Raw genomic sequence first — 26,128 nt, forward strand, 5'->3', positions numbered from 1 at the left:
GTTGGTTCCAGAGCCACAGAGAGTGGACTTCCCCGCCATAGTGGCCCACCACAAGTCAGGTAACCAACTAAAGAAATGCAGGGAAAGAACTTCATGCATATTGTCAAAGCCTTTTTGACAAGGAAGGTCTTTTGGTGACATGGATAATTTTCCCCCAAAAAAGAAAAGAAATAGGTTCAAGCATTGTGCCCATACACAATTGCCTTATCAGAGTACTCAATTTTGTGATGCCTATAGTGCCATGAATTGAATTCCGAACCAATGACATATTTAATAAATAAATAAATAAATAAATAAATATATATATATATATATATATATTTATTTATTTTTTTTACCTTGTAAAGAAAGCCACTAAGTTCAATCAAATAATGTTGGAAGGGGTTTTGAAGGACTTACAATCTGAAACATATCGCCAACATATCACAATCCTGACCACTTTTTCACCTCTGACCTTTTACCTCCTGAGCCTTTGGTTTCTGACGTATATGCCTCTTCGCACATATGATTTCCCTTATTTCAAATTTAAACAGTTTGCATGCTAAGGCTTGGCCATCCACGTAGGAGGTAAACATCTACCAAGTTGATGAGGGCTCAAAGAATCGAACGAGTCACTTAGAAGGCGCGGACATACATACATCAAATTGTGTTTGACATAGTCAACCCCAAGGTTGGGTCACGCCATGTCTCCTATCATTAGTCCTGCTCCTTTTGCCTGCCGCCAAATGCATGGTGAAGTGATCATGGAGCATGTGTAACTTGACACTTTCCACATGAGTTGATTACTGACATTAGTGTTGGATTTGACTTATTTGCCTCAGCTTTGGAAACTATGGAACACCTAAAGTGAACATTTAGGTATGAATGAATGGATGAATGAATGAATGAATGAATAAACAGATAAAATTGAACACATTTATGTTTAATTTAGACCATGACCATGTTATCATTTTATTCTCTTTTTGTCATGTTTTCTCCTTTTTTACATCTTCTTCTACTTCTTCTACTTCTTCTACTTCTTCTTCTTCTTCTTCTTCTTCTTCTTCTTCTTCTTCTTCTTCTTCTTCTTTTTTAATAAAAAATAAAATTAGCTTTGTGTTAGGATACAGGATTTGAATGCTATCTGTTTTTCTCGTATTAACTTGAGTATGTACAATATTGTGATGCTGTATTTCATGTACCGTAGGCCTATTTAATATTTTATTTTAACTATGTGAAGCACTTTGCAAGTTCTCTCTGTGAAGTGTTATGATGTCCCAGCATTTTTCTATATATATTTTTTATCATTGTTTCCCTATCTTTTTTTTCTTTTTTTTTTTGCAGTGCCCCATTTTTGGAGCTGAAAGTACCCCAACCACCACACACAAACACCCTTGGGAACAGTGGTGTAGCCCAGGGTATACACGGGTATATGGAGGATAGGATACCCACTTCTTTTTCACTCAGCATTGAGTATACCCACTTCTAAATCTCCTCTGATGCACACCGTTCAGCCATGGCCTACCGTCCTCTCCCTCTAATTGGCTGGTACCCCCTGCTTACGCTGATTCGATTGGCTAACCTTTGGCATGAGGACTGATGAGCCAATCGGAGGCAGAGTAGGGCTGATCATGTCGAGGAAAACCATCGTTCAAATGCTCCCCCGAGCCACAATGGTGACCCAGAAATTTAGCTCAGGTGAAGTAAATTTCCCTCGTACACGGGTTACTTGACTGTGACGTGGGTTCGATTCCCAGTTTGGACACTGCCAGTTACACAATAAGTACATGCTCTCGCTAAGTTTTATTGTATATATAGGCTGGTACTTGATTTTCAAGTACCAGTAAATTAAAGGTGTTTCAAGGATCTTTTCAAAAAGTAGAAGCCAAACGTCCGTTTGTCACTTTTTAAAAAAATGTGCATGGCAGACATCCCATCAGCTCTCCTGCTCATCCGCGGGGGTGGGGCCGGGGGAGGGTGCTCATGCTCAGCTAAGAACGAGCACGCACGAGGTCGTTACGGCAGATTGATTGACAGGATTGAGAACCAATTGTTAAGATGATCCACCCGGAAGACGGAGAGACAAAAGATCCTTGAATACACCTTTGAAACACAAGAATGGGGACAAATCGTTTAAGATTCAGGACAGAACAATTTTGTTTTTCACTCTTTTTGCTCATTGTTTACTACATATTGTAATTTGATTTATAACATATACTTTATGTTTGCCTCATGATAAATGCATTTCACATTATTTCAGGCTGCTTGTGTTACTAAACTGTTCTTAACAAGTCATGATAATTTTATTATTGTGAGCAAGTACAAATTCTTACATGTCACTGTTTCTAAAAGTTTTATTGGACTATAAAAAAAAAAAGGTGAAAATTGAGAGTACCGTATTTTTCAGATTATACATCGCTCCGGATTACAAGTCGAACCAGCCAAAAAATGCATAATTAAGAAGGAAAAAACATCTATAAGTCGCACTGGAGTATAAGTCACATTTTTGAGGGAAATTTATTTGATAAAGTCCAACACCAAAAACATACGTGTCATCTTGAAAGGCAATTTAAAATAAAAATAAAATAGAGAACAACAGGCTGAATAAGTGTACGGTATACTAACGTTACATGACTGACATGCCTGGTAATGTCAGTAACGATGTAACATATTAAGAGTTTGTAGCAAGCAGTGACGGGAGTCGGAGGCGGAGTGTTGAAGCACGGAGCCAAAGGCTGGCGTTTTATTGACATCAGCTTCTGAGGTCTTAACAGCAACTCCCCACTCAGCTAGAAGCTAACAGGCTAACTCCCCTTTTCCACATAACAAAACCTTCCCACCCGGAACTCTCCCTTCGTCCCAACGTTCCGTGGGTGAATTAAGTTCCCATCTCTACAAGTTATTCATATAACTCTAGCATAAAAAACATGCTAACAAGTTTACCAAACTATCAGTTTCACTCCAAATCACTAAATCCAATGAAATCTTCATCCTCGGTGTCACTTTTAAACAACTCCCCCAACTCGGGAGGTAAATGATGCGTCGCTTCCTCTTCTACCGGCAATGGTGAAATTATCAACGCAGGCCCAGAGCGCCCTCTTGTGGTTTAGTGTGAAAATAACATGTGAAATGAAATAATAATGTGTTAATAATTTCACACGTAAATCGCACCAGAGTATAAGTTGCACCCCCGGCCAAACTACGAAAAAAACTGCGACTTATAATCCGAAAAATACGGTATACCCACGTTTCCATAACCTTGCTCTGCAAGCTGAACTCTCCCTTTTTTTGTGAGTTCACAAACTCCAGAGAATACATCTTGTAGCGAGCGCGTTGATTTTTACTGATCAATCACAGAGCGACATTGTGTTTGGGGCGTGATATGCACCTGTGGCAAAACCAGGAAGCGCAGACGCCGGGGAAAATAAACAAACCTAACATAAGCGAATGGACACTGCAATGAATTCTATTCTTGCAGAATTACTCACAGTTTCGTTGTTGAATGTTGAACATCGAGAGGCGCTTCGTGCATTTTTACTTTTATTTCCCCACTACGACGAGAACGAAGACGACTTTTTCATCTGTGGCCGTGATTGGTCAAAACAAACGTGCCCAAGATGCCGCATCGTCCAATCATTTTGAACTATTGTACATAATGTCCCGCTTTTCCTAAGCAAATCAGTGGAGCAGTCCCAGATTGGTATTGTGGAGAACTTGAGTGAATCACACTATCAGTCTGGCCATTGCCAGGTTAACTTCTCCATGGACCACAACATACGCCACTGATCACGACGTGGGTTCAATTCCCGGGGTTGATGCTGCTGGCAGTGATACACTTACTACATGCTCTAGTTAAGTTTTTAATATTTTTTTAAGTAGCGATAGCCTGGTTTTGATTTTTAAGTACTGGTAAGTTAAAACACGCAGCCCGATGGATGAGTGGTAAGCATGTCCGCCTTCCAGTACTGAGGATGCAAGATTGAGTCCAGGCTTCGGCCATTCCTGGGTGGAATTTGCATGTTCTCCCTGTGCCTGCGTGGGTGTTCTCCGGGTACTCCGGTCTCCTCCCACATTCCAAAGAAATGCATGGCAGGTTAATTGGGTGCTCTGAATTGTCCTTAAGTGTGCTTGTGAGTGGTTGTTTGGCTGGCAACCAGTTCAGGGTGCACTGTAAAAAGGGTTGCAATCAGCATTTCATTGAAAGTAATAATATCCATTCAAAACAGGATATTGGATTATTTATTGTGAAAACTGTTTATTTTGCATTGACAAACATCAATTTTGATTTTGATGGAACTAAAAATACGTCCAAAGGACCCAAAATAAAGTACTTTATTTCCTTCCATTTAAATGTCTTGTCTTCATGCCCTCTGGGTAATATATTTAGTTTGATTCAAATGGACTTGAACATGAGCATTGAAAACGACAGCACATCAGTAACACCAAGGCATTATTGTACATGGACTCTGGGTGGCGGAGTGGTTACTGCCGCTTGACTCCGATGCAGGTGGCGTGGCTTCGCTTCCCCACCTGGGAGACCATGTTTCTGTGTGAGTGAATGCACTTTTAAAACAAATTGCATTGTACTGTATCTGTAGCCATTAAACAGTGTTGTTGGGCTTTGAGTGAGTGTTTAGAATACAGTTAGTTTGAAGGTCAACACTGCTTTCAGAAAGCAGACTTTGATATGATATTGATTAATTACAAGTTTAGATTGTGTATGGTCGTTGCCAAGTATGTTTGTCCGGCTCATTTGCTTGTTAGACAATCTCTTTGTTGTTGTTGTTGTCTGACTTCCTTTGAAAGACTGACCATATTATAAATGGGAAATTCTGCCTTTTCCATCATCTTCTTGCTCCTCTTCTCTCTCCATCCTCACCTCATCTCTAGTTCATATGTTGCATATGGATCATATTTTAAGATTAATAAATATAGTTTGAGTGTACTCTGTTGGCCAAGTGTCTTTATAATTTTGAGATGGGCAATCGTTTTTTTTTTTTTTTTTTTCTTCCTGCTTGACACTCAGCGTTATGGGTTGGAATTGGAGGGTTAGATCACCTGAGAACCTGCTGCTGCTCACACTGACAATCAGTGGCTCTTTAGAAAATGTGGGATGTCAAATTGAATGTTAATTCACTTAAAACTAAATGAATTAATTTGGTTCAGTATCTAAAATGTTAAAGTTTCTGTGAAGTTCTCTGGACATAATTTTTTTTTAGTTTAAGTGGGTTAAAACTTTTTACAGTGATGCCTGAAGCCAGCTGGGATAGGCTCCAGCACCCCCGCGACCCTTGTGAGGAGTAAGAGGTCAAGAAAATGGATGGTTAAATGGATGGAAGTTAAAAAAAAAATGGGGACAAATAGTTTAAGATTCAGCAGAAAACAATACTGAAGTCGAACCAGACTCGTTTTCACTATCTTTGTATGTTCTTTGTTTGTTTTATAACATGTACTTTATGTTTGCCTTTTGCCTCTTGATAAATACATTATTTCAGGCTGCTTGTGTTACCAAACTGTTCTTAAAAAGTCATGATAATTTTATTATTGAGAGCAAGTACAAAGGACACATTTTTAATTCTTACATGTTACCATTTCGAAAAGAGGACATTTTTCTGGACTACCTTAAAAAATGGTGAAAATTGAGCGTATACCCACTTTTCCAGGGACTACACCACTGCTTTGGAATCAACAAAAATATGAACAACAAACATACCTGCAATGATCACTGCAGTGATCACTTTTACAGTCTTTTACCAAGACAGCCAATAACAAAAACCTAAATCATTGTTGTACGGCAGAAGCCGTGGGCAAGCTAGGTCACGGCATATTTTCGCATCTTGGCTTTTATCAGCTTACTTGGTTCATCATCTGCTTTGGGTAGTCCTCTCACAAAATGTGTTCCCATTTTTTTAACAGACCTTCTTTGGTGGTGATTTTAAGATGGTCGGTATTAAAATTAGCTCCATCTCCTTGGTGTAACTTAATAATTTAAAGTGCTCAAGATAGCCTGCACGAACCCACCCCTGTCATAACGCAGGGGCTCACCAGGGGGCGCGCCCCACAGTTTGAAAGCCACTGTGTGTATATGGATCTTCCTCCTCTCTCGTGTCTCTCCGATTTTCAAGCTGGCTTGGTTGTCAAAATATAACATCAAGCACCTGTTGCTATAGGCGCTGACAGTCTGCACGTTTTCATGTTATCACTAATTTTTCGAAAGGCGCTGTTGTGTTTTTGGTTTCTCTTTTCACCCCATATTATTTGCAGTTTTTAAAATACACCTGTGCAAGCTTTACATAGAGGGAAATTAGATTTCAACATTCCATATTAGACATGCATGCAGAGCACAGTCACAATAATAATGCAGTTACAGCCAGTACACTCCGTTGTGAATATTGAGGCGGAGAAAATGGCAACAATCAGGCTCACCAGAGCATGAAATCTCGATATTGCTGAAGTGTAGTCCCCAACAAAACCATATAGCCTACTAATTTCAAATTAGTATATTTCAGTTGTTTTGAACACACTGCATAAAGTATTTTCCTTGAATGAGTTATGTTTCTGTTGATTATTGTCAGTTGGAATAAATGTATGCGACATGTTTCAATTGGTAGGCAGTTATTGAATATCACATAATGTTGCCATGATTACAGATGCATTATTATTATTATTAGTAGTAGTAGTATTATTATTTTTATAATTTTGTTAGGGCGGCACGGTGGAGGAGTGTTTAGCACGTCCGCCTCCCAGTTCTGAGGACTCCGGTTCGAGTCCAGGCTCCGGCCTTCCTGGGTGGAGTTTTCATGTTCTCCCCGTGACCGCGTGGGTCTTCTCCGGGTACTCGGTCTCCTCCCACATTCCAAAGACATGCATGGCAGGTTAATTGGATGCTGCGAATTGTCCCTAGGTGTGCTTGTGAGTGTGGATGGTTGTTTGTGTCTGTGTGCCCTGCGATTGGCTGGCAACCAGTCCAGGGTGTCCCCCGCCTACTGCCCAGAGCCAGCTGAGATAGGCTCCAGCACCCCCCCCCCCCCCCCCCCCCCGCGACCCTTGTAAGGAATAAGCGGTCAAGAAAATGGATGGATGGATAGATAGATGGATGGATTATTTTGTTATTATGATTATTATTATTATTATTATTATTATTAGGGGTGTGCCAAAAAATCAATTCATAAAAGAATCGAGATTCTCATTTATTAATCGAATCGAATTGATATTAACATCCAAAAATCGATTTTATTTAAATTAGAAATGAAGAAGAAAGGGAAAAGACAGTTGTAGCCCACATGCTGTTTTTGTGGAAAAAGTCCAAAAACAAAAAATACAAAATTCATAAATGTTAAAAAAAAAAAAAAAAAAAAAAAAAGATACTAATTTCTCTATTTGTCATTTTGTCTTGCAAAGCAGACTGGAGTACATCATGACAATGTTATGCATATCTGTAAATTGAAGCAGAGATCATTTGTCAATCAAATAATTTTGAATTGAAAATTATTTGAATTGAGAATCGATTCTGAATCGAATCGTAGACCCAAAAATCCTAATCGAATCGAATCGTGAGACAGTCAAAGATTCCCAGCCCTAATTATTATTATTATTATTATTATTATTATTATTATTATTATTTAAAGAATCACTTTGCTTAAAAGAAGTAATGAATAAATAAAATAAATAATATCAATGGGGAAATCGTGCACACGCCTTATAAAACGTAGCTGTATTTCATTCATTAATATGAATCGGTTTAAAATATACTGTGAAATACAAATACAATAGGAAGAATATTGTTTCCACTTCAGATGACTGCAACTCAACTGGCAAACGTGCTGCCTCTTAAGAGCTGGCCTTTCAGCGAGTGAGCTATAGTTAATTTTGAGCGCGCACACAGTTTGACAATGATGGATTTGGTTCTAATTACAAATCATCAAAAGCAACAAATGATTAAAACGGGAGAATGCATGGCTGTTTCCATCCTCTCTGATTGTGGCTCCTGCCCAGTCAGCCTTTGTTGTTGTATTAGAAGAGCCGTGCATCACAGTGAGGTTTTTTGCTGACCGTTATGACTCAGACAAAGGATGGAGTATGAACACAATCATGTATCAAATAGTCATCAACCAGAATGATCCTTTAATCGACTTTGCAATTTTTCAATATTACGCATGGTAACATAACAGATTATTATGCCTGTTATATCCTGCAGGTCTTCGCCTACTACTGTAACGGTGCATCTCCACTCATTCTTAATTGTAACTTTATAACAAGAATCATCCATCGCTCATGCCCTCATTAAATACTTTGATATTAATTAATCAATATTATTATATTCATTTCATGTGTATGACATAACATTGCAATATTTGTATGGTGTGTAAAAAAAAGGCAAACGGCCATTGTCGCATTAATTTTTTCCTTTAGATATGAATTGTTTTTGTCTCCACAGGGCAGCCTTATACTGCATATCGATAGTTCATACAATAGCGAATTTATGTTATTTTTAAATCATTAATTTTCATAGATGTTAGAGACAAAAAAACAGTATTATGATTTATGATTATATTTACAATTATATTTTCGAGTCTTACACGTGCAGTTAATATTATTTTATTTATTTATTTATTTATTTATTTATTTTAAGAAACACACTTTTAAGCAGCCGACACTATGTGTCCAATTCAGTGAAAAGTAGAGTTTGGAATGTGATGCATCGTTCTGCATTCAGCTTGCTGCGGCTCTGACCTATATTTCATACAGGCATGCAGGCGCGCGTTTCCGGCAGCTTTCACAACGCATTTATCTTGCGCACAGTCTGCAGAAGCCAACCAATTAGGCCTGTTGGCGCTCAAAGTGAGAGATGGAGGATACCGGGAAATCTTTGCACGCTGGTTTTGTCTTTTAGTAAATACGCAATGTAGCCTATACCTGTTATCAATAAGGGGATAATGCAGGAATTCGGATAACCGGCATTATGTTGCCTAGATTCTTTTTTTTAAACGTCGGAACGGTATTATTATACACACACACACACACACACATATATATATATATATATATATATATATATATATATATATATATATATATATATATATATATATATATATATATATATATATATATATATATATATATATATATATATATATATATATATATATATATATATATATATATATATATAAGTGAGACCTGGTCTGCAGCCGTGAAATAAATGTATGATCGAAATAACAAAATTGTAAATCTAAGCATATTAACCGGCATTCCGGAGTAATGCAGCCTTATTTTATTTTATTTTTGCTTGAAGTAATTGGTGGAAAATAAATACGACCCTAGGCCTAGGACTAGGCCTAACATAATAACATGAATAATAAGACGATATACTGGAGGGATATAGGTATTTCTTCTAGCAAAACCATGTCATCTTTAAATCTTAAGTTCGCTGCATGGTGATTTTGTTTCGATTTTTGTTGATGAAAATAATTATGCATCAATACTGAAAAGGGCACATGCTGTCTAGTTACAACTCGGTTCTGGCTTGTGCTCTCCTCGTCGATATACAAGCCTCTGCAGATCGTTGGCGTCTGACAGTGATAAATGAGCTCCTCTGTGCAGTTTATGCATTTATTTATTTATATTTCCCTCCTGTAATCCGGGGCCAAACAGCGATCAACGAAATACGGATTTACGAAATAAAAATTAAAAAATAGAAAAATAAATAATGCATTCCGTTGAATAAAGTGAGTATAAAATGATGTCATGCATACATGTGCAAACCACCGCAGATGAGCCTTTACAAACAAAGACGTGTCGTGAAAACTAGCTGCAGCTTCTTTCTTATTTTCCTGAATTTGGGAGCCGGCCCATCCATCATGGCTGTCACTATCAATCCAATAACAGCAGACAACTGCAATTCCGTCTCCTATCGAACCGAAGCTGGATACGTGACCTGCTCCTATACAACTAATTTTGTTGCTTTTTTTTCTGACGCCCACACACGACCTCTCCATCGTTCTCGCTCTCTTCCCAAAGGCCTCCTTCACATCAACACTCTGCTTTTGTCCTTCGTTCTTTATTTTATCTCGATTTGGTTCTACTGAAGACGTTCCGTGTTTTGGTGATAGAAAAGTCATTAAAACATTATCCAAAAAAAGATTGAACTCTTTATAAATTCCCCTCAGTTGCACACACAGATATAAGAATGAAAAGAAAATGCAAGATGAAGTCACAATTAAAAAAAAACGCAACGAAGAAGCACAAATCTATACAGCACAACAATTCAAATTGTTATACATATTTTTCAAATATATTCCACAGTGTTTGCGTGTGCGTGTTCGCGTGTGTCGTGTCTGTACATTTTTGTTTAGACAGGAGATGCAGATATGGAAGTAAAGCTTCACAGATTCGATTCATAAAGAAGAGAAAAAGGTGTCATCCCTGTGGTCCGCCGTGGTATAAAAATAAATAAATAATTTAGAATGAAACTGAAGGGAAATGCGTGACTGCTTCTCTTCTAAATGTCTTTTCGTTATTATTATTTTTTAATTAAACAGCAGCCACACACCTCCACTGCGCTTTAGCGCTCCCGCGCGTCCCGTTCTAGAGTTCATACTAAAGTCTCCTTGTAAACTGCATCAAAAAAGCCTACAAGTGATGCATTTTTCCACACTTGATCCTCTACACGTGTGCGTGCAAGCCAGAGGGCAACAAAGTTGAGGTGGGGCGCGAGGGGTGGTCACGTGGATATGCACCGGCGGCTTCAAGCTCCACAAGATGAATGAATGAAGATCCCTGAGCCAACCATGGAGGCCTGCAAAGACAAAGATGGGTATATGAGGAGGACGCGCAATGCATTATTATTATTATTATTATTATTATTATTATTATTATTATTATTATTATTATCCATCCATCCATTTTCTTGACCGCTTATTCCTCACAAGGGTCGCGGGGCGTGCTGGAGCCTATCAAATCACATCAAATTATGTTCGCGGCATGCATGTGCACGCAGCAGTAAATATATATGCACGTGTCTTATTTTTAAGACTATTGCGGAAAACTGAAATTTCTTGTTCGTCTCCATCGGTATTGCCCTTTTTATCGACTCAGATTGGAATGTGGAACAAAATGAAAATGAACACACAAGAAACATTATCATAATGAATTGGTATACGTAAGGAAAACAATAAGAAAGTCATCAGTGGGATTTTTTTATTTTATTTTTTTTATGACCCTTAAAAATAAAAATGACCTAGTCTAAATCTGTTTATAGATCTTTACCCTTTGGCTTTCTCCTTAAATACTTGGAAATTCAAATTTTAAACCAATTAATGGATTTTATATTTTCTTTTGTAAGATGTACTGTACGTATTAAAGTGTAACCCTGCATCATATATATATATATATATATATATATATATATATATATATATATATATATATATATATATATATATATATATATATATATATATGAAACATTAGACAATAATATGATTAATATTTAAATACTAGAGTCATAAGTCAACACAACTTTTCTAAGAACAACGTTTTATCCTCACAAGACCTACTTTGATCTGTTAGAATGATGTGTCAAATATTATCATTTCCACAATTTTACACTCCTAAGATCCTGCAATTGGCATTGAACGAATTTTGACTTTTGAATTTTTCGGGTGATCGATCAAAGCAGTTGTTTCTGTTTAATCAAGTTAAGTAGAGGTCAAGTTGAAATACCACATTCTGCTCCTGCCTTCATTTAAGCAAATTCATTATTTAGTATTTTTCATCCTCATTTTGGAAAGAACTTTTCAAAGCGCGAGCATTTCAAAATGAGATGTGTTGTGTCTAAAGCAGAGCATATGTCAGTGCTAGGCAGAAGGCAGGAGGCTATAATGCAAACTCACTCATGTATTCCATGCTGGTTAAATGTTATGGCTCTGGCTTTATTGTGCATGGAAAAGCGTAATATTTCTGCAGTCCTGAGGAAATTTATTGCTGCAGTCAGCATATGCTCTCACTGCAGATGAAATTGGGGGAGGAAAAAACACCAGGCTTCACTGAACTACACAGTAACTACCCGCTCATCATTAAATGAGAAGTAATTAGATTAAGGCACCGCCAAATACATAAAGTACAGTGTTTATTGTAATTGAAAAGCCATGCCGATCTTTCTTTTAATTTTTCCACGTGAAGCATCATGATACCTTTTGAACTTCATTCCCAATATTCGGGGGCTGATCAGACAAGGAACGAGGCAGCTATGTTGGCCAAATTTGGCCCACTGGATAAAAAATGAAGCAAATGCACCTCCTATTTACATATAAAGAGCTCTATTAATCAAGGTAAGTGTCATTACAGCGCGGCTCATTGAGCAGTGGAGTGTGGGTGTTAAATAAAATTCTCTGTGCTTGGATGCCTTTGGCAGGCAATATGTCTTGATTTGAGAACTGTCAGCAGCAGTATGAAGCTGATAGGGGCCGAAGGAGGAGGAAGAGGGGGGCAGGGGTGGGATTAGCCTGATTCTTAATCAGATTGCAGGATGGGAAGAGATGGCAGAATATGAAAATGAAGCTGAAAGAGAAAGGAGTGGAGGAATGTGATGTGACCGCCACTTTTTTATATATGAATCACAAGGACTATTTTTTTTTTAACCTGGTGTTTAATTATAAGAGATTCAAAATGTGTAAGTACTTCAACAGAAGTCTTTGATTCTTTGATTTAAAACAAAAAACAATGTTGCCTGTTAAACATGTTCTTTGTAAGGTGGGTTTTTACTGGACAAAACATGCAAACATTGCAACTTGTTCCCAGACCCCATTATAAGATATCCTACAAAATGATAATAATTAGTAAGAAGAAAAAGAAAAACACATAGGAAAAAACATATACATACTCTCCGTTCATACCTTCACACCTTATACCATGCAATCTACAATATTGTACTGTATAAAAACATACAATGATATAATAATTAAATATAAAGAATTAACAATTTTGCATCTTGCTTTTCCCCTCCGTGAGTCATTATCATGGTGGAGGGGTTTGCGTGTCCCAGTCAGAGGTGGGTAATCCAGGTCCAGAAAGTAAAAACCCTGCCACAGTTTGGCTTTTGTCACAGGAGGTTCTACTTGACTGATTGGTAAGTAACTTGTTTACCTGCTGGTTGATTAGAGGCACCTGCGGCTAAAGCCAAATTGTGGCAGGGTTTTTACATTCTGGACCTGGATTACCCACCTCTGGTCCCAGTGATCCAAGGAGCTATGTTGTCTGGGGCTTTATGCCCCTGGTAGGGTCACCCATGGCAAACAGGTTCTAGGTGAGGGACTAGACAAAGCATAGCTCTTGACCCTTTATGATAAATACAATTAATGGAAGTACGTTTCCCTTGCCCGGACGCGGGTCACCGGGGCCCCCCTCTGGAGCCAGGCCTGGAAGCGGGGCTCGAAGGCGAGCATCTGATGGCCTTCACCTATGTGGCCCGGCCGGGCAAAGCCTGAAAAGGCAGCGTGGGGCCCCTTCCTATGCGCTCACCACCTGTAGGAGGGACCAAAGGGGTCAGGTGCGTAGCGAGCTGGGTGGTGGCCAAAGGCAGGAACTTTGGCAGCTACAGAATCTAGGTCTTGGGACATGGAATGTCACTTCTCTGGCAGTAAAGGAACCTCGTTCTGCTGGAGGACTTCAATGCTCATATGGGAAATGGCAGTGTGACCTGGAGGGGTGTGATTGGGAAGAATGCCCCTTCTGATCAGAACCCGAATGGTGTTCTGTTATTGGACTTTTGTGCTTGTCACGTTTTGTCCATCATGCCTCCTGGACGCCTCCCTGGAGAGGTGTTCCGGGCATGTCCCACCGGGGGGAGGCCCCGGGGACGACCCAGGGCACACTGGAGAGACTATGTGCACAAAGTCGGTCTATGATCAGTCAGCAGAGAGAGAGAGAGAGTCTTAAACTTCCTTATACGCCAACATGCGTAGGCCAAAGAGAGTAGGGCAAGCAATATGGAAGTGTAAGTGAATAATATTAAAATGTGGATTTGTTGATTTTTGTGAAAAATGCATAAAATGAGATCTTGTACTGTTGCATGTGAGTTTGCTGTTCAGCAGTTTTATGCCATCCTTGAATGGTAAATGCACGTTCTTTGGACTCGGGGGAGGGGTATGGGGTGGGAATCACATTATGGGGTTATTTTTTGATGATTCAAACCTTTTATTGTTGAAGGCTTGATCTTTTTTCCATGCAGTGAACATGAAATATATTATGATGATACTGTGTTGAACTGGTTTTATTTAAAAAATAAATAAATAAATACATACGTAGTATTTTGTCCATGTTTTAAAATGACATTTTGGTCATACAACTGCTAAGGAAGTGCATGGTTGTATGTTCTATTATACACAAGTACGTCTTAACTTTTTGATAGATAGCCCCGAACAGCTTGTCAGAATTTTTTGAAAAGATAAATGAAATGAGGGCGAAAATATGCAGTAATATACTTACTTCACCCTGTTGTTGAGGCTGGCCTCAGAGGTTTGGGCTTACATGTAGTGCCACTGCCCATCCATGCCCATATTCATACCCATACCACCCATTGGCCCTGGAACAAGAGTTCAGTTCAGTTATGCTCCGTATTTACTCCACAAATGCACAGAATCCAATGTTTTTGTTTTTTTTATTATTTTCTTGCACTGTCTTTAATACGCAATTTTAGGTGCTTAGGAAGTATAACTATCTTTAACACATTCACTGCCAGCCCAGCAAAAATGCATCATTTGACGTCTTTTTCCGTCAATGGCAGTGAATGAGTTAAATTGAATAGAAGGAAATGTTAGAATTTTGGGGTTAATGACAGAGAGCGTGCTCACCTCCTGGTCGGAGACCCATGTGCTGCTGTCCATCAAGGACAAAGCCTCCCATTGGCTGGCCGTCTGGACTGTAAGCTGTACCCTGACTCACTGAGAGAAGAACAGAGTAAAATAAAGGTGTCAATGGGACAAAACATGAATTACACCTATTTGTAGAAGCATTTCAACCTTCTATGACTCTGAGACACGCAGGGAGTAGTCTGCTGCTGGTGCCCAGTGTTAGGACTAAATATGGTGAGGCTACGTTTCAGTTTTATGCTGCTAAAATCTGGAGCAGTCGTTCAAAACATGTGAAACATATCGCTGGCAATGGGCTGAAACCTCACAAATCACAGTTTGGAAAATTTCATATTTTTTCAAAAATCTATACTTATGGTAAATCCACATATCTGAATTATGGATTATTGACCGTTCTAAAATGTTGAAAATGGTGTGCTCTCATTAATGATGCAATGTTCATGGTTGAACAAGGTTTTGGCCCGCGATATCCAGGCTGACAACCATTCGGTTTTATCTGCACATATGACAACTTGTAAAATTTTAGAGTATGCACTCCTCACTTTTAAATTGATTAATTATTAATGATTATGTTTTATGGAATGGTTTTTATTTGCCTTCTTGTAAGTTTATGTAGCTGTAAAGCACTTTTTATTGCCTTGTGTACAAAATGTGCTCTACAAATAAACCTGCCTTGCCCTGCCTTTTAATCCTACTAAACTAAACTAATCTGTGTCATCACCTTTGATTATCATTTAATAGCACACTAAGTTTCATCATTTACTTTATGGTCTGTTAACTCTGTACAAACTGTTTTTACCTGCTCTGTTGGACTGGTCAATCATAGGCTGAACTATTCTCCTCCTTGCATTGATGAACCTGGAAATCAAATGTATGTCATGTAAATAATGTTTGATTTGTGCATATGCAATAACAAATTTCCATGGTTCATGAGAGGCTTGAACACAATCAGAGTGGTTCAACAAACAAAGAAAATCACAGCTTTACATTAAAAAATAGTTTAAAAATAATATAATTTGGTGTTCCCCATGCTGCCATTCGCAATTTGACCTTAATTAGACCTGCTACCAAATACCAAATTCTTCAGCTAAAACATTCAGGAGCAACCCTTTGATGTGGCAGTTTTCGACAAACTGGAAAACCCATGCTGTGTCTCCAGAGACTTCAATAATAATGCGCTTCACTTCCACAGATACAATCTGGTGTATTAGAAGCTTGTAACATATCTATAAAAAGAAAAAAAAAATCTATTGATTTAGGTTTAGCCTTGTAGCCACAGGCTATAATGTGACTAACTAGTTTGCCAATGCTTTTTTTATGAACACATCCCCAAGGCAGCACAGTGAGTCTGAGTGCATTGATATCTGCATTAGAGCATGTGGATCTTAATGTGTATAAAAATGGATGCCACATTATGAGGAAATCTACTATAGATAATAACTGCATTGAAAAACTACATTTGAATTACTTAGATTGAATGTGTATTCTTTAATTTGAATCGTTGCATTGCAAAACTGAATCTGAATTGTACAATTTAAATTTGAATTCATTCGTTTGGAAGTCCACAAAATTTAAAACTGAATTTAAAATTATGAACTGTACTTCAGATACACAGATCTGCTCTTCACTGCTCTTCACCCAATCAGCACCTTTGTTTTTGAGCATGTCATACATGTTCTCTGGGAAAACGTTATGTTCTAAGGAGCATTTAACCAATATCACATTTTACTTTAATCTTTAAAGTCATCGGTCAGGAAAAGATGAAATGTGATTCATTTCAAATTTAGGCATGGACAGTATATTGTTAGCAACATAATCACAACGAACCGCATAGTCAGTATGTCTTGAGTTCCAATTTGATTCCGTTTTTTGTTTTTTCTTTTAACCTTTACGTCATGTTTTAGGCATTATTGACACCAACAGGTAGAAACAGCACACAGCACATATTGATAGACAGTAGGGACTCATCAGATCATTAAGATGAAGTAATATTAAATATTTGTCACAAATCATAAATATATACCCATGAGGATGTTTATATTAATTGTCTGGATGTGTTGCTGCACCATTTCTGATCAAATATCAGGTGTCGAAGGCAAAACACTAATATCAAATCAATGCTACTTTATTTAAACTGTCCATACCATTTCCTATTGCTTGTTAGCATTAACGTAACTTGAAAAACCCAGAAGTTGTGGCACTCTTATCATCATCATCATATTTGAATTTTGGGGTTAGATTAAAAATACAAAATGGAACATGTGGATTAAATTTGATTTTACTAGTTAATTGGCTGGGTCTCAGTGACCCAAAAAGCCATTTTTAGATTTCATAATATCTTCCCTTAAGTGAAAATAACATCTCAGATACAATGTGACAATTAAAATGGCACTTACCAGTTGTTGACTTGGAGAATGGTGAGGCCTGTGTCTTGTGCTAGTTGTTTCTTCTGTTCCTCTGAGGGATACGGGTGCTGCGTCAGATAAGAAAAAGTCATTGCATATTAGAGTCACGTGCCTTAATTTCCAAATGTGACTGCACAAGTGTATTCTAAAAAAATAAATTAAAAAAAACAGTGCCTGACCAATGTTTGGCCCTGTTAACACTTGAGGCTAAAAGCGTGTGGCTTTGTGTGACATTATTTGACATTATTTGACATTGCTTGACAAACGATCGGGTGGGATGTAAAGGGGCACAATAGCGTCTTTTGTTTGGGGCCTTGGTAAGGCCAGGCCCCCCGTCACCCTGCAACCCCTCCCCACATCACTCCATCCCCCTATCCTCTAGCCTAGTCCTTTTGCAGACTTCTTTCTGGGTCTGTGATGAAGGGAGGAGGGCGGCAGATGGCAGACAGAGGTGACCCATGTACTGGGAACAGGGTCGTGGGCCAGTCGCTATTCTGCTGCTGTCAGACCATCAGCTGCCTCCCGTGGTCATCAGTGAAGGATGAGCTTCCAAGCACTTCATTTTCAACTTCTTTTCAGGCTAGGTACACAAATATGCGCGCACTAGGGGCCCTATTTTTTGTAGACAGGCGACCGTGTGCTTGGCGTAAAAACGAGCGCATCTTCATTTTCATGCCGTTGCAAGTCGAGTTTGCCGTGTTTTGGAATTTGGCAGACGGAGCTGGGCTGCCATTAGCCGCACCTGACAATCTGATGACAGAAAGTAGACTGCGCATGGTATAAAAATGGGTGTATCAACATGGGTGTATCGGCAAGTCTTTTTAGCGTGTTTGTAAATTTGATATCTGGCTCTACGTTTCCGCAGGCATTTTGGCAGATTCTGTTGCATGCACATGGCTCATTTGTCTATTTGGTAACCAATTGTACGCTAGATTTTAGACTAAATGGACTGCTTTTTACGGAGCGCTTTAACTACACCAAATGGTGCCCAAAGCGCTTTACAATTGAAGCCTCACATTCACCCATTCACATACACCAGTGGTCGGCTGCTGCCATACAAGGTGCTGGCAGGTCCGCTGGGAACAAACCGGGGTTCAGTGTCTCGCTCAAGGACACTTCGACATGGTCAGCAGAACCCACAACCTCATGGATGGGAGACAACCACTGAGCCATGACTAGGTGAAAAGTGGTCTAAATTGTGGCACAGGTGGTGTAACATGATTTTTGGTGGATTTGATTGAGGTGCAGGTAGACAGATTCTCAGCTCCGCGGACTTGTTTGGTGCATATTTCCTTTGTTAAATTTGAAAGCATGCACAGATTATTATTTTTTTTTCACTCACTCACTCTCAGAAGCTTACATGTGTGAATGAATGAGTGAAAAAAATAAAATAAAATCCGTGCGTGCTTTCAAATTGCCGCGGGAGTGACGTCACGCAGCTGACACGTTCGCCCGGCCCCGTTTGCGACCCGTTTTTACCCACGACCTCTGAAACAGTGAGGTGGATGCGCTAACCAGCATGTCTAGTCTTACTTGTAGGGATGGGTATCGATTCTAATTTCCTCAAACGATTCGATTTTGATTCATAAGGGTTCAGTTCGATTTGATTTCAATTTTTCCTCTTTCGATTTGATCCGCTTCAATGCAATCGTTCATTCATTCATTCATTCATCTTCTTGACCACTTATTCCTCACAAGGGTCCCGGGGGGAGCTGGAGCCAATCTCAGCTGGCTCTGGGCAATAGGCGGGGTACACCCTGGACTGGTTGCCAGCCAATCGCAGTCAATGCAATCGATATTGATTAATTATGGAACATCAATTGTTCTTAAAAACCAAGGGCATGATTAAAAACTCAACAAACAAATTACAAATTCAATTTTACAGAGGCTGTAAATGGTTAAGTAATTCAATAATTGTAAATAAAGATACTGAATGGTCTTAAAGTACAATACATCAGGTCGTTCATTAAATAATTCACTTATTTAGCCCATTATAGCAATAAAAGTTAATATTTTGTCTATAATAAATTGGATATTTTCATTATTTTTCATGTACCTTTAGTACCTTTAAAAACACATTTTGCAACTTGCTGTCGACTGAAAATGACATCACAAGGGCTCAGGTAACCAGTCATAGCTTAGCTTATAAATGTCACGTGACCAAATCTTGTTACCTGAGCCCTTGTGATGTAATTTTTAGTACTAATTGTACATGAAAAATAATGAAAATATTAAATGGAAGAAAATACTTTGAAATTCATGTGAAGAATAAATATCAAGAAAACAGTAAGATAAAAAAAAATATAGCCTTTAAAATTCTACTTTCTTTTGAATTTATGGGGAAAAGGAGATATTACAATCATCGATTCATGGTTTTATGAATTGACAAATCGATTCACTATTGATTATTCAATATTTTTTTAAATCCAGCCCTACTTCCTTGTCCTTGGCCCAAGAAAGGCTGGTTACTGTTGTACTGTAATGCAGCATCAATCAATCAACTTTGAATCAACTTACGTCACATTATAGTTGACTGCAAATAAAATCTTCCGTCAACTCCTTGTGCATTCATGTGCATACATGAATCCAGGGGTACATTTACATGTAGACATTAATATTAGAATTTTTTAGCACTTTTACCTCCCCAAAAGTGATTCTGTTTTAATTAATAACAGAATAACCAGTTCATGTAAAGTGTCTTAATATATCATCTGGTCCAGTAGTTCAAACTCATACAAAAATCAAATGGGACATAATCAAGATACTGCACAAACCCCATCTGAATAGCCAAACAAATCTTGGAAAAGACTCGTTTTGCTTCTCTGAGTGTGAGGCCATGAGTGGATTCCTGGGTGTGATGACTAAATTCAAAGTTTGGCATTTGTCTTTGAATGTGGCCAAATGTAAGGTTGCATGGAAACCAACAGTTTGACCAGGCTAATGAGACGATAATGAATAATATAATGAATCGAAACCTTTACAGCTGCTTTCTCAATAGATCTTTCAAGTCTCTTCAGAAAGGGCCACAAAAGCATGAGGCTACGACGGAGGAGCCCCCTACGCTGTAAACAGCCGAAAGCTTCACACAGCAACGTCTGACAAAACATAATCCAGCTCCATTCACAACCTCAACAACTGATGAATGCTTGATCGCTTGGGTGTTGCAATGGGCCTTTCAGAAGCCAAAGTCCCCTTGCACACTTTTCATTGGCACATCCTGCCATGGCAAACACTTTTGCTTAACAAATTAGGCCTGAAAGGGGATTGGGGACAGAAAGGGGATAATTCAATTATCTTCTTTTTTTTCATCTGGAAAATCTAAAGGTGTGCTTTGGAAAGAAAGGGATTACTATGAGTATAGGATCTGTGTGGGCCTCTTATAAACTAAGCAACTTAGAGCTTATGACACATCTGAGAGTGTGAAGTGTCGAAAAAAAAAAAACTGTGAGAAGAAAACGGCTGTATCTTTTAGACCTTGGACAAAAGGTAAAGCACTCGGTTCTCTTTCATTCTCTTTCTGATGTTGATATCTGTATAAACCATGTAATAGTGTTACAACATGGACTTTGACATGTTGGTCTTTTCCTCATTTTATAGAGGATCAAAAATAAAAACAAACAGGAAAATAACTTTCCCACTATCTTGCAATAGGAAGAATACAACACTTTGTATAACGACAGAAAGGAATCAAATGCGACCACTCCTAACATTCCGTCGGGGAAATACAAACCAGACATGAGAGTACTATACTATGGCAAACCATACCAAACTGCATTGAGAATTTTGTGATGGAAGTTGCTTGAATCCTGCAGTTGTTTTGGTCATCATGATGAACCCAACTAAATGGTGTCATGACTCGAGTCATGCAGGAGTAATGTTTGGGTCTTGTCTCATGTCTGGGGTCACACCTGGGTTAAGTTTGAGTAGAGTTCTTGACCGTGCGCCAAAGTTCACGACCCGTTATGTGCCTGTTTTGGTATTGATGTAACAGCATTCCAGTTTCAACTAGTTTTAGGCTATATGATGTCTGGACTATATGATGTCAAGGATCTTTTATGCTATATGATGTTGGTTGATGTCAGGAACTATCTGTAATTCCGAAGTCAACAGCCAATCAGAGAATTCCATGTCAGTACTAGTACTTACATGTAGGGGTGCACCGATCACAATTTTCCGGCCGATCACCGATCCCCGATCTTTTAAAAAGTCTGACCTGCCGATTCCGATTTTTGCCGATACCAATTTTTTTCCATTACACGCAGCATATGCCTTCAGTGTTCCAGTCTTGTTTTAAAGGAAAACACTGAACAGTATCATCGAAATAATACAAACGGGTTGTTTTAACTGCACATGAAGTAGTTCTCTCAAATAAAAATGAAAATCCTATTAGTCATCTTGGCAGAAGAGGACAGTGCCTGACTTTTTCAGACCTCTGAGGGGGGAGATGAGATTGGTGGAAAAGATCGGTTTATTTTTATGTGATCGGCCGATCACCGATCTTCTAAAACCAAGGATATCGGGGCCGATAAATCGGCCAGCCGATCGATCGGTGCACCCCTACTTACATGTCTAGCCACAACCAATGAGATTGATTGACTGTCTATTTAAGGGTCTGAGAATTGTGTGTGTTTTGCAGGATTATTGCTCAACTGTTCCTGTGTACAGCTCTCATAGGTTCTGCCCCTCAATGTGAATAAATAGATAAAATCTTATTTGTGTCTGCATTTGGGATCCTACCTCTCAGCACACAACAAAAGGTAAGAAAGATAAGTCAACATTTCTTACTGTGAGGTGCTGGAATAGCCACGCTCTCATTATATTTGTAGCCACTTTCGGGAAGATCCCTCTTTTCTTCTGCCTCTTCTTGTCCTGGTCATCTTCATCCCCTGTGCCTGGTGATGCTAGGCTGTTATCAAGGCCATCTCCTATGATTAAAAAATGAACAGAGTACAGTTGAAGCCCAAGTTACGAATGATCCTGTTTTTGAACTTTTTAAGTTACGCACACATTTTTAGTAGAAAATCTGCCTCTAGTTACATTACGTTTCGTTATGCAAATCGTCTCAGCATGGATGAGTGCACGGATCAGTGCTGTGCTTTTCGTGTAATTTCACCATCATTGAATCTGTGCGTAACTCAATGCGATAATTGTCTTCTTACTCAAGGTTACGGTTGGCTGTAAATACCCCAAAACTCCTCCGGGGCAACCAATAGAAAGCTGCCGTGTGTGCAGCCGGAAGTTCCACTTCCACACACACGCTTCTTCCAATCACAATTCTTACAGTGTCTCCCTAGATTTCTGAGTGAGACAAAAAGGTTTGACTGCATGTATTGTATGAATGATACATATACTAGGGGTGGGTATTGCCGCCCACCTCACGATATGATACGTATCACGATTAGTGTTGTTCCGATACCGATACTGGTATCGGCAGAGACGCCGATACTGCATTAAAACAGTGGTATCGGCATCGGTAAGTACTAACAAGTAACATGTAGGCCGTCAGGTCACACACGTTTTCGTTCAGTTTCGCTCCACTACCAGGGGCACTAAATAATCTTTACTTAATAAAATAGATTTATTAGTAGTAAGTAAGAATCCGTGGAGTTCACCCTCTGAAAACCTGCCAATTTTGTGTTTTCGGTGGTGAAACCACTATTTTGCGATGAGACGCAGTGATCTCTGGTGTGGGCGTAGTGCCATTAGGTCGGTAGTGGTGTGATTTAGGTCACATGAGCCAATCAGGTAGCTGCTGCTTTCTCCTCACCATAGCAACCGCATATCAAAAATGGCGACCACAACGCCGGAGAGTGAAAAAAAAGTTACAAAGAAAGTGGGGAAAAAACTTAGTTCCCGTTCAGGTTTGCCCATCGCTTCAGCTGGCCCCGTCCTTCCAGCCATCTGCATCATTTGTAAAAATAAATTTCAAAGTATACTCGTCTGGGATCGGAAGGCACACGGAAGAGGGATCATCTCGCCAAAGCAGAAACATTGTCAGCAGGTATGTGTTACACACACGCGTGCCCATTTCTGTTATTAATGTGACCGATATTTAGTATAGGGCTGAAAATAATTTTTTGCTAGGTTAAGTTTTAAGGCTATAGTTTATTAAAAAGGCGAGCTGCTGAATGATTTATCGAGTGAATCCAACAGTTGTTACCAAACTCGGGTTACCTGTGCCCATCAGTCATAATAGAGAGTCACAGCTACACCCTCCCTTTCCCCCCAAACTCTCTCTCACCAACCTCAACAAACACTTTACTTAAATCTGTGATGTGCATATACTGTAAAGAGGTGATGTGACAATAACACATAATGTAATTCTTTTTTGTGTAAAGGCGGGTTGCTGCAGGCAGCTGAGATGAAGAAAGACTGTTCCATTCTTCTGCATATTCAAGACAAAAGACTGTCACAATGGAGGTGCAGTTTTGTTTCAGAGATTACACAAGGTTCTTAAAGTCAACAGAAACAGAAACAGTAACCAGGGACGAACAAATGTGAGTTGTTACATTGCACTATTTCATTGTCACTTTGCTAAAATTACACATTTCAAAAGTAAAGCATTGGTCAGCAATATGTCACTTGTCTTCTGTTTACATTTAGAGACAGCATTAATTAGAAAGCATGACTCTTTGCATATGTTGAGTGTGTATGTGTGTGTTTCAGACAACCCTATGCTGAGAGCTACAAACTCTTTTGTGAACAAGTAATCCGTCAAAGGATTATAGTTGACAAAGATGTGATGAGAATGGACAAGCTAAGAGGTTTGTGAACAGTGCTAAGAAACACGAGGATCTTGATGCTTCAGACTACAGGTAACATAAATCTTCACACTGAAAAACATTGTCTGAAATCTATGGGGAGAGAAAAATAGTTTGCTGACAAGCTCAATTTAAGTTAAAAAAATAAATAAATAAATAATATTGATTCTCTAAAAATGAAAACCAGTTGGTTGTTAATTATTACATGTTTAATTAAGTAATTATTAAATGTGTTTTTTTTTTGTCTTCTGTATTTATAATTGTTCTTTGACGAAGAAAGTATATAGGCCTATAGGCATATTTTTATTTCTATCCAAATATACAGTTATTCACTAGAATTTTCAGTAGGATATCCGAATACCAAAATATTCGATAGCTGCAGCACTAATAATACTAATTTTGAGTTGTGGCACGCCCACACGAGTTATTTTACCACACACCCGTGTCAAAACTAACTTACTGCACACACTGCACCACAACTTCGAATTTTTGCTAACATAATAATAATAATAATAATAATAATAATAATAGTAATAATAATATATATTATAAATTTTGTTGGATCCAAAAGCAACTTACATAATTATAGTTCCATATGATTGTAATTGTCTTATTTTCAAATGTTTAAATATTTTCTTGATTTGAACAAAATAGAATTGTTTTGAATAATCCTGATTTCATTTATTACCAAAATAATTGTGATGATTATTTTTTTCCATAATAGAGCAGCCCTGGTGTGATGTGAATATGTGTATCTTGTGCTCATCTTTCCCTTTAATTTTCTATTTCAGGCAGGATATACTGAAACGAAGATTGAGGCGTGATTTCCCCCAGCTGTTTTTTCACACCCCTTTCCAGCGCAACACCTCTGAAATGGTTTTTGTAGAGACATTATCAACAACTGACAAACTTTTAGACAGGATACCTCACTCATCAGATACATCAACTACTGAGTCTACTGACGTAAGCCAAGAAAGTGACACTAACACATAGCTGGTAAAACATCAGGTTGTAAAATCACAGGGCATACGAGGACACTTTACAGTGCAGGGCTGTAAATTCTGCCATTGTGCTTGTTTCATTATCAAGATGTTAACTCTCCATTTTAACACTTTTCAAGCAAAAATAAAAATGTCTGTATTCCATTTTTCCACAACACAGACCTTTGTTAAATTGGTCTGCCAAAATAAAAGCTGTTCCAATGAAGTTCCATGGTTTTATTGTGAATGCACATTTGATTTTTATTTGATTTATTATTTTTTTTAATTAATATTTTTTGTGTGGGGGGGCAGGGTTGGGGGGGGGGGGGTATAAATAACATGCTGTGATGACATAATCTGATACTTAAATAAATATTCTATATGTTATAATAATCTGGGCTCTGAATGCATCTATTTTCATCTAGTCCATTTTGCCTTGTTCCAGGTTTGTGGTGCATGGTAGTATTTTTGGCCGTTGTATGCTGTCTACCTTTCATTACGTAGTAGGTAGTTAATTGTTTTCATATATGAAACATAAACATAGCTAAATGTAACATTCGTGTGCTGGTGTCACTTCTAGTTGAAGCGTTTTTTTGTTTTTTGGCACAAATTTAATTTATTTAATGATCTCAATTCACATGATTACACCAAACCACCAATACTTGTTTCTGATGTTAGGTACATGTATTTATAACGTCTGGGAATGATTTTCTGTTGCCAAATTTAATGTAAGACGTTTTACAACCAAAAACTGCAGCACAAGATTTTCGTTTTTTGTTATTTACCTATATATGCATTTCTGGCTTGTGACAAAATTGGGGCAGGAAAACATTGGGTGAACTTTTAACCCAAAGTTCAGAAGGGTATTATCTATCAAAAAATGCATTGAACAAGTAGTGCCCAGACAGTGGAGCGAAACTCATTTTCTAGGCACTTTTTTGGGGTTCACCCCACGGCCTAATGCCGATACCAATATTTCCAACGCTAATATAGGACTTTGGATGCAGCATCTTGTGTCTTGCTCATGCATGACATTCACTAATATGTAACATGTTCACTACATTCGATTTAAGATATCCTATTGGCCCTTAAATGCTCTAAAGTCTAAACCAATGGCAGGACAGCTTTTT

At 38.5% G+C, this 26,128-nt stretch overlaps 1 protein-coding gene and 1 long non-coding RNA gene across 2 annotated transcripts in view; one reads left to right on the forward strand and one right to left on the reverse strand.

Moving 5' to 3' along the window:
* Nucleotides 1-10,110: 10,110 nt before the first annotated feature.
* Nucleotides 10,111-26,128, reverse strand: part of meis2b (Meis homeobox 2b) — a 39,008-nt gene continuing 22,990 nt past the window's right edge. The window contains exons 8-13 of the mRNA XM_077511185.1: nt 22,043-22,182; nt 17,249-17,325; nt 15,652-15,710; nt 14,835-14,924; nt 14,470-14,566; nt 10,111-10,780 (exon numbers count right to left, since the gene is read on the reverse strand). Coding sequence (XP_077367311.1) covers nt 14,508-14,566; nt 14,835-14,924; nt 15,652-15,710; nt 17,249-17,325; nt 22,043-22,182 — 425 coding nt within the window. The 3' untranslated portion in view covers nt 10,111-10,780; nt 14,470-14,507. The remainder of the gene's footprint in view (nt 10,781-14,469; nt 14,567-14,834; nt 14,925-15,651; nt 15,711-17,248; nt 17,326-22,042; nt 22,183-26,128) is intronic.
* On the forward strand, nt 23,108-23,817 carry LOC144010738 (uncharacterized). The gene is made up of 2 exons (XR_013281318.1): nt 23,108-23,258; nt 23,596-23,817. It is a non-coding gene; the product is annotated as an uncharacterized LOC144010738 (long non-coding RNA).

The sequence above is a fragment of the Festucalex cinctus genome, chromosome 21 (assembly GCF_051991245.1).
Source record: "Festucalex cinctus isolate MCC-2025b chromosome 21, RoL_Fcin_1.0, whole genome shotgun sequence".
Taxonomy (NCBI): Eukaryota; Metazoa; Chordata; class Actinopteri; order Syngnathiformes; family Syngnathidae; genus Festucalex; species Festucalex cinctus.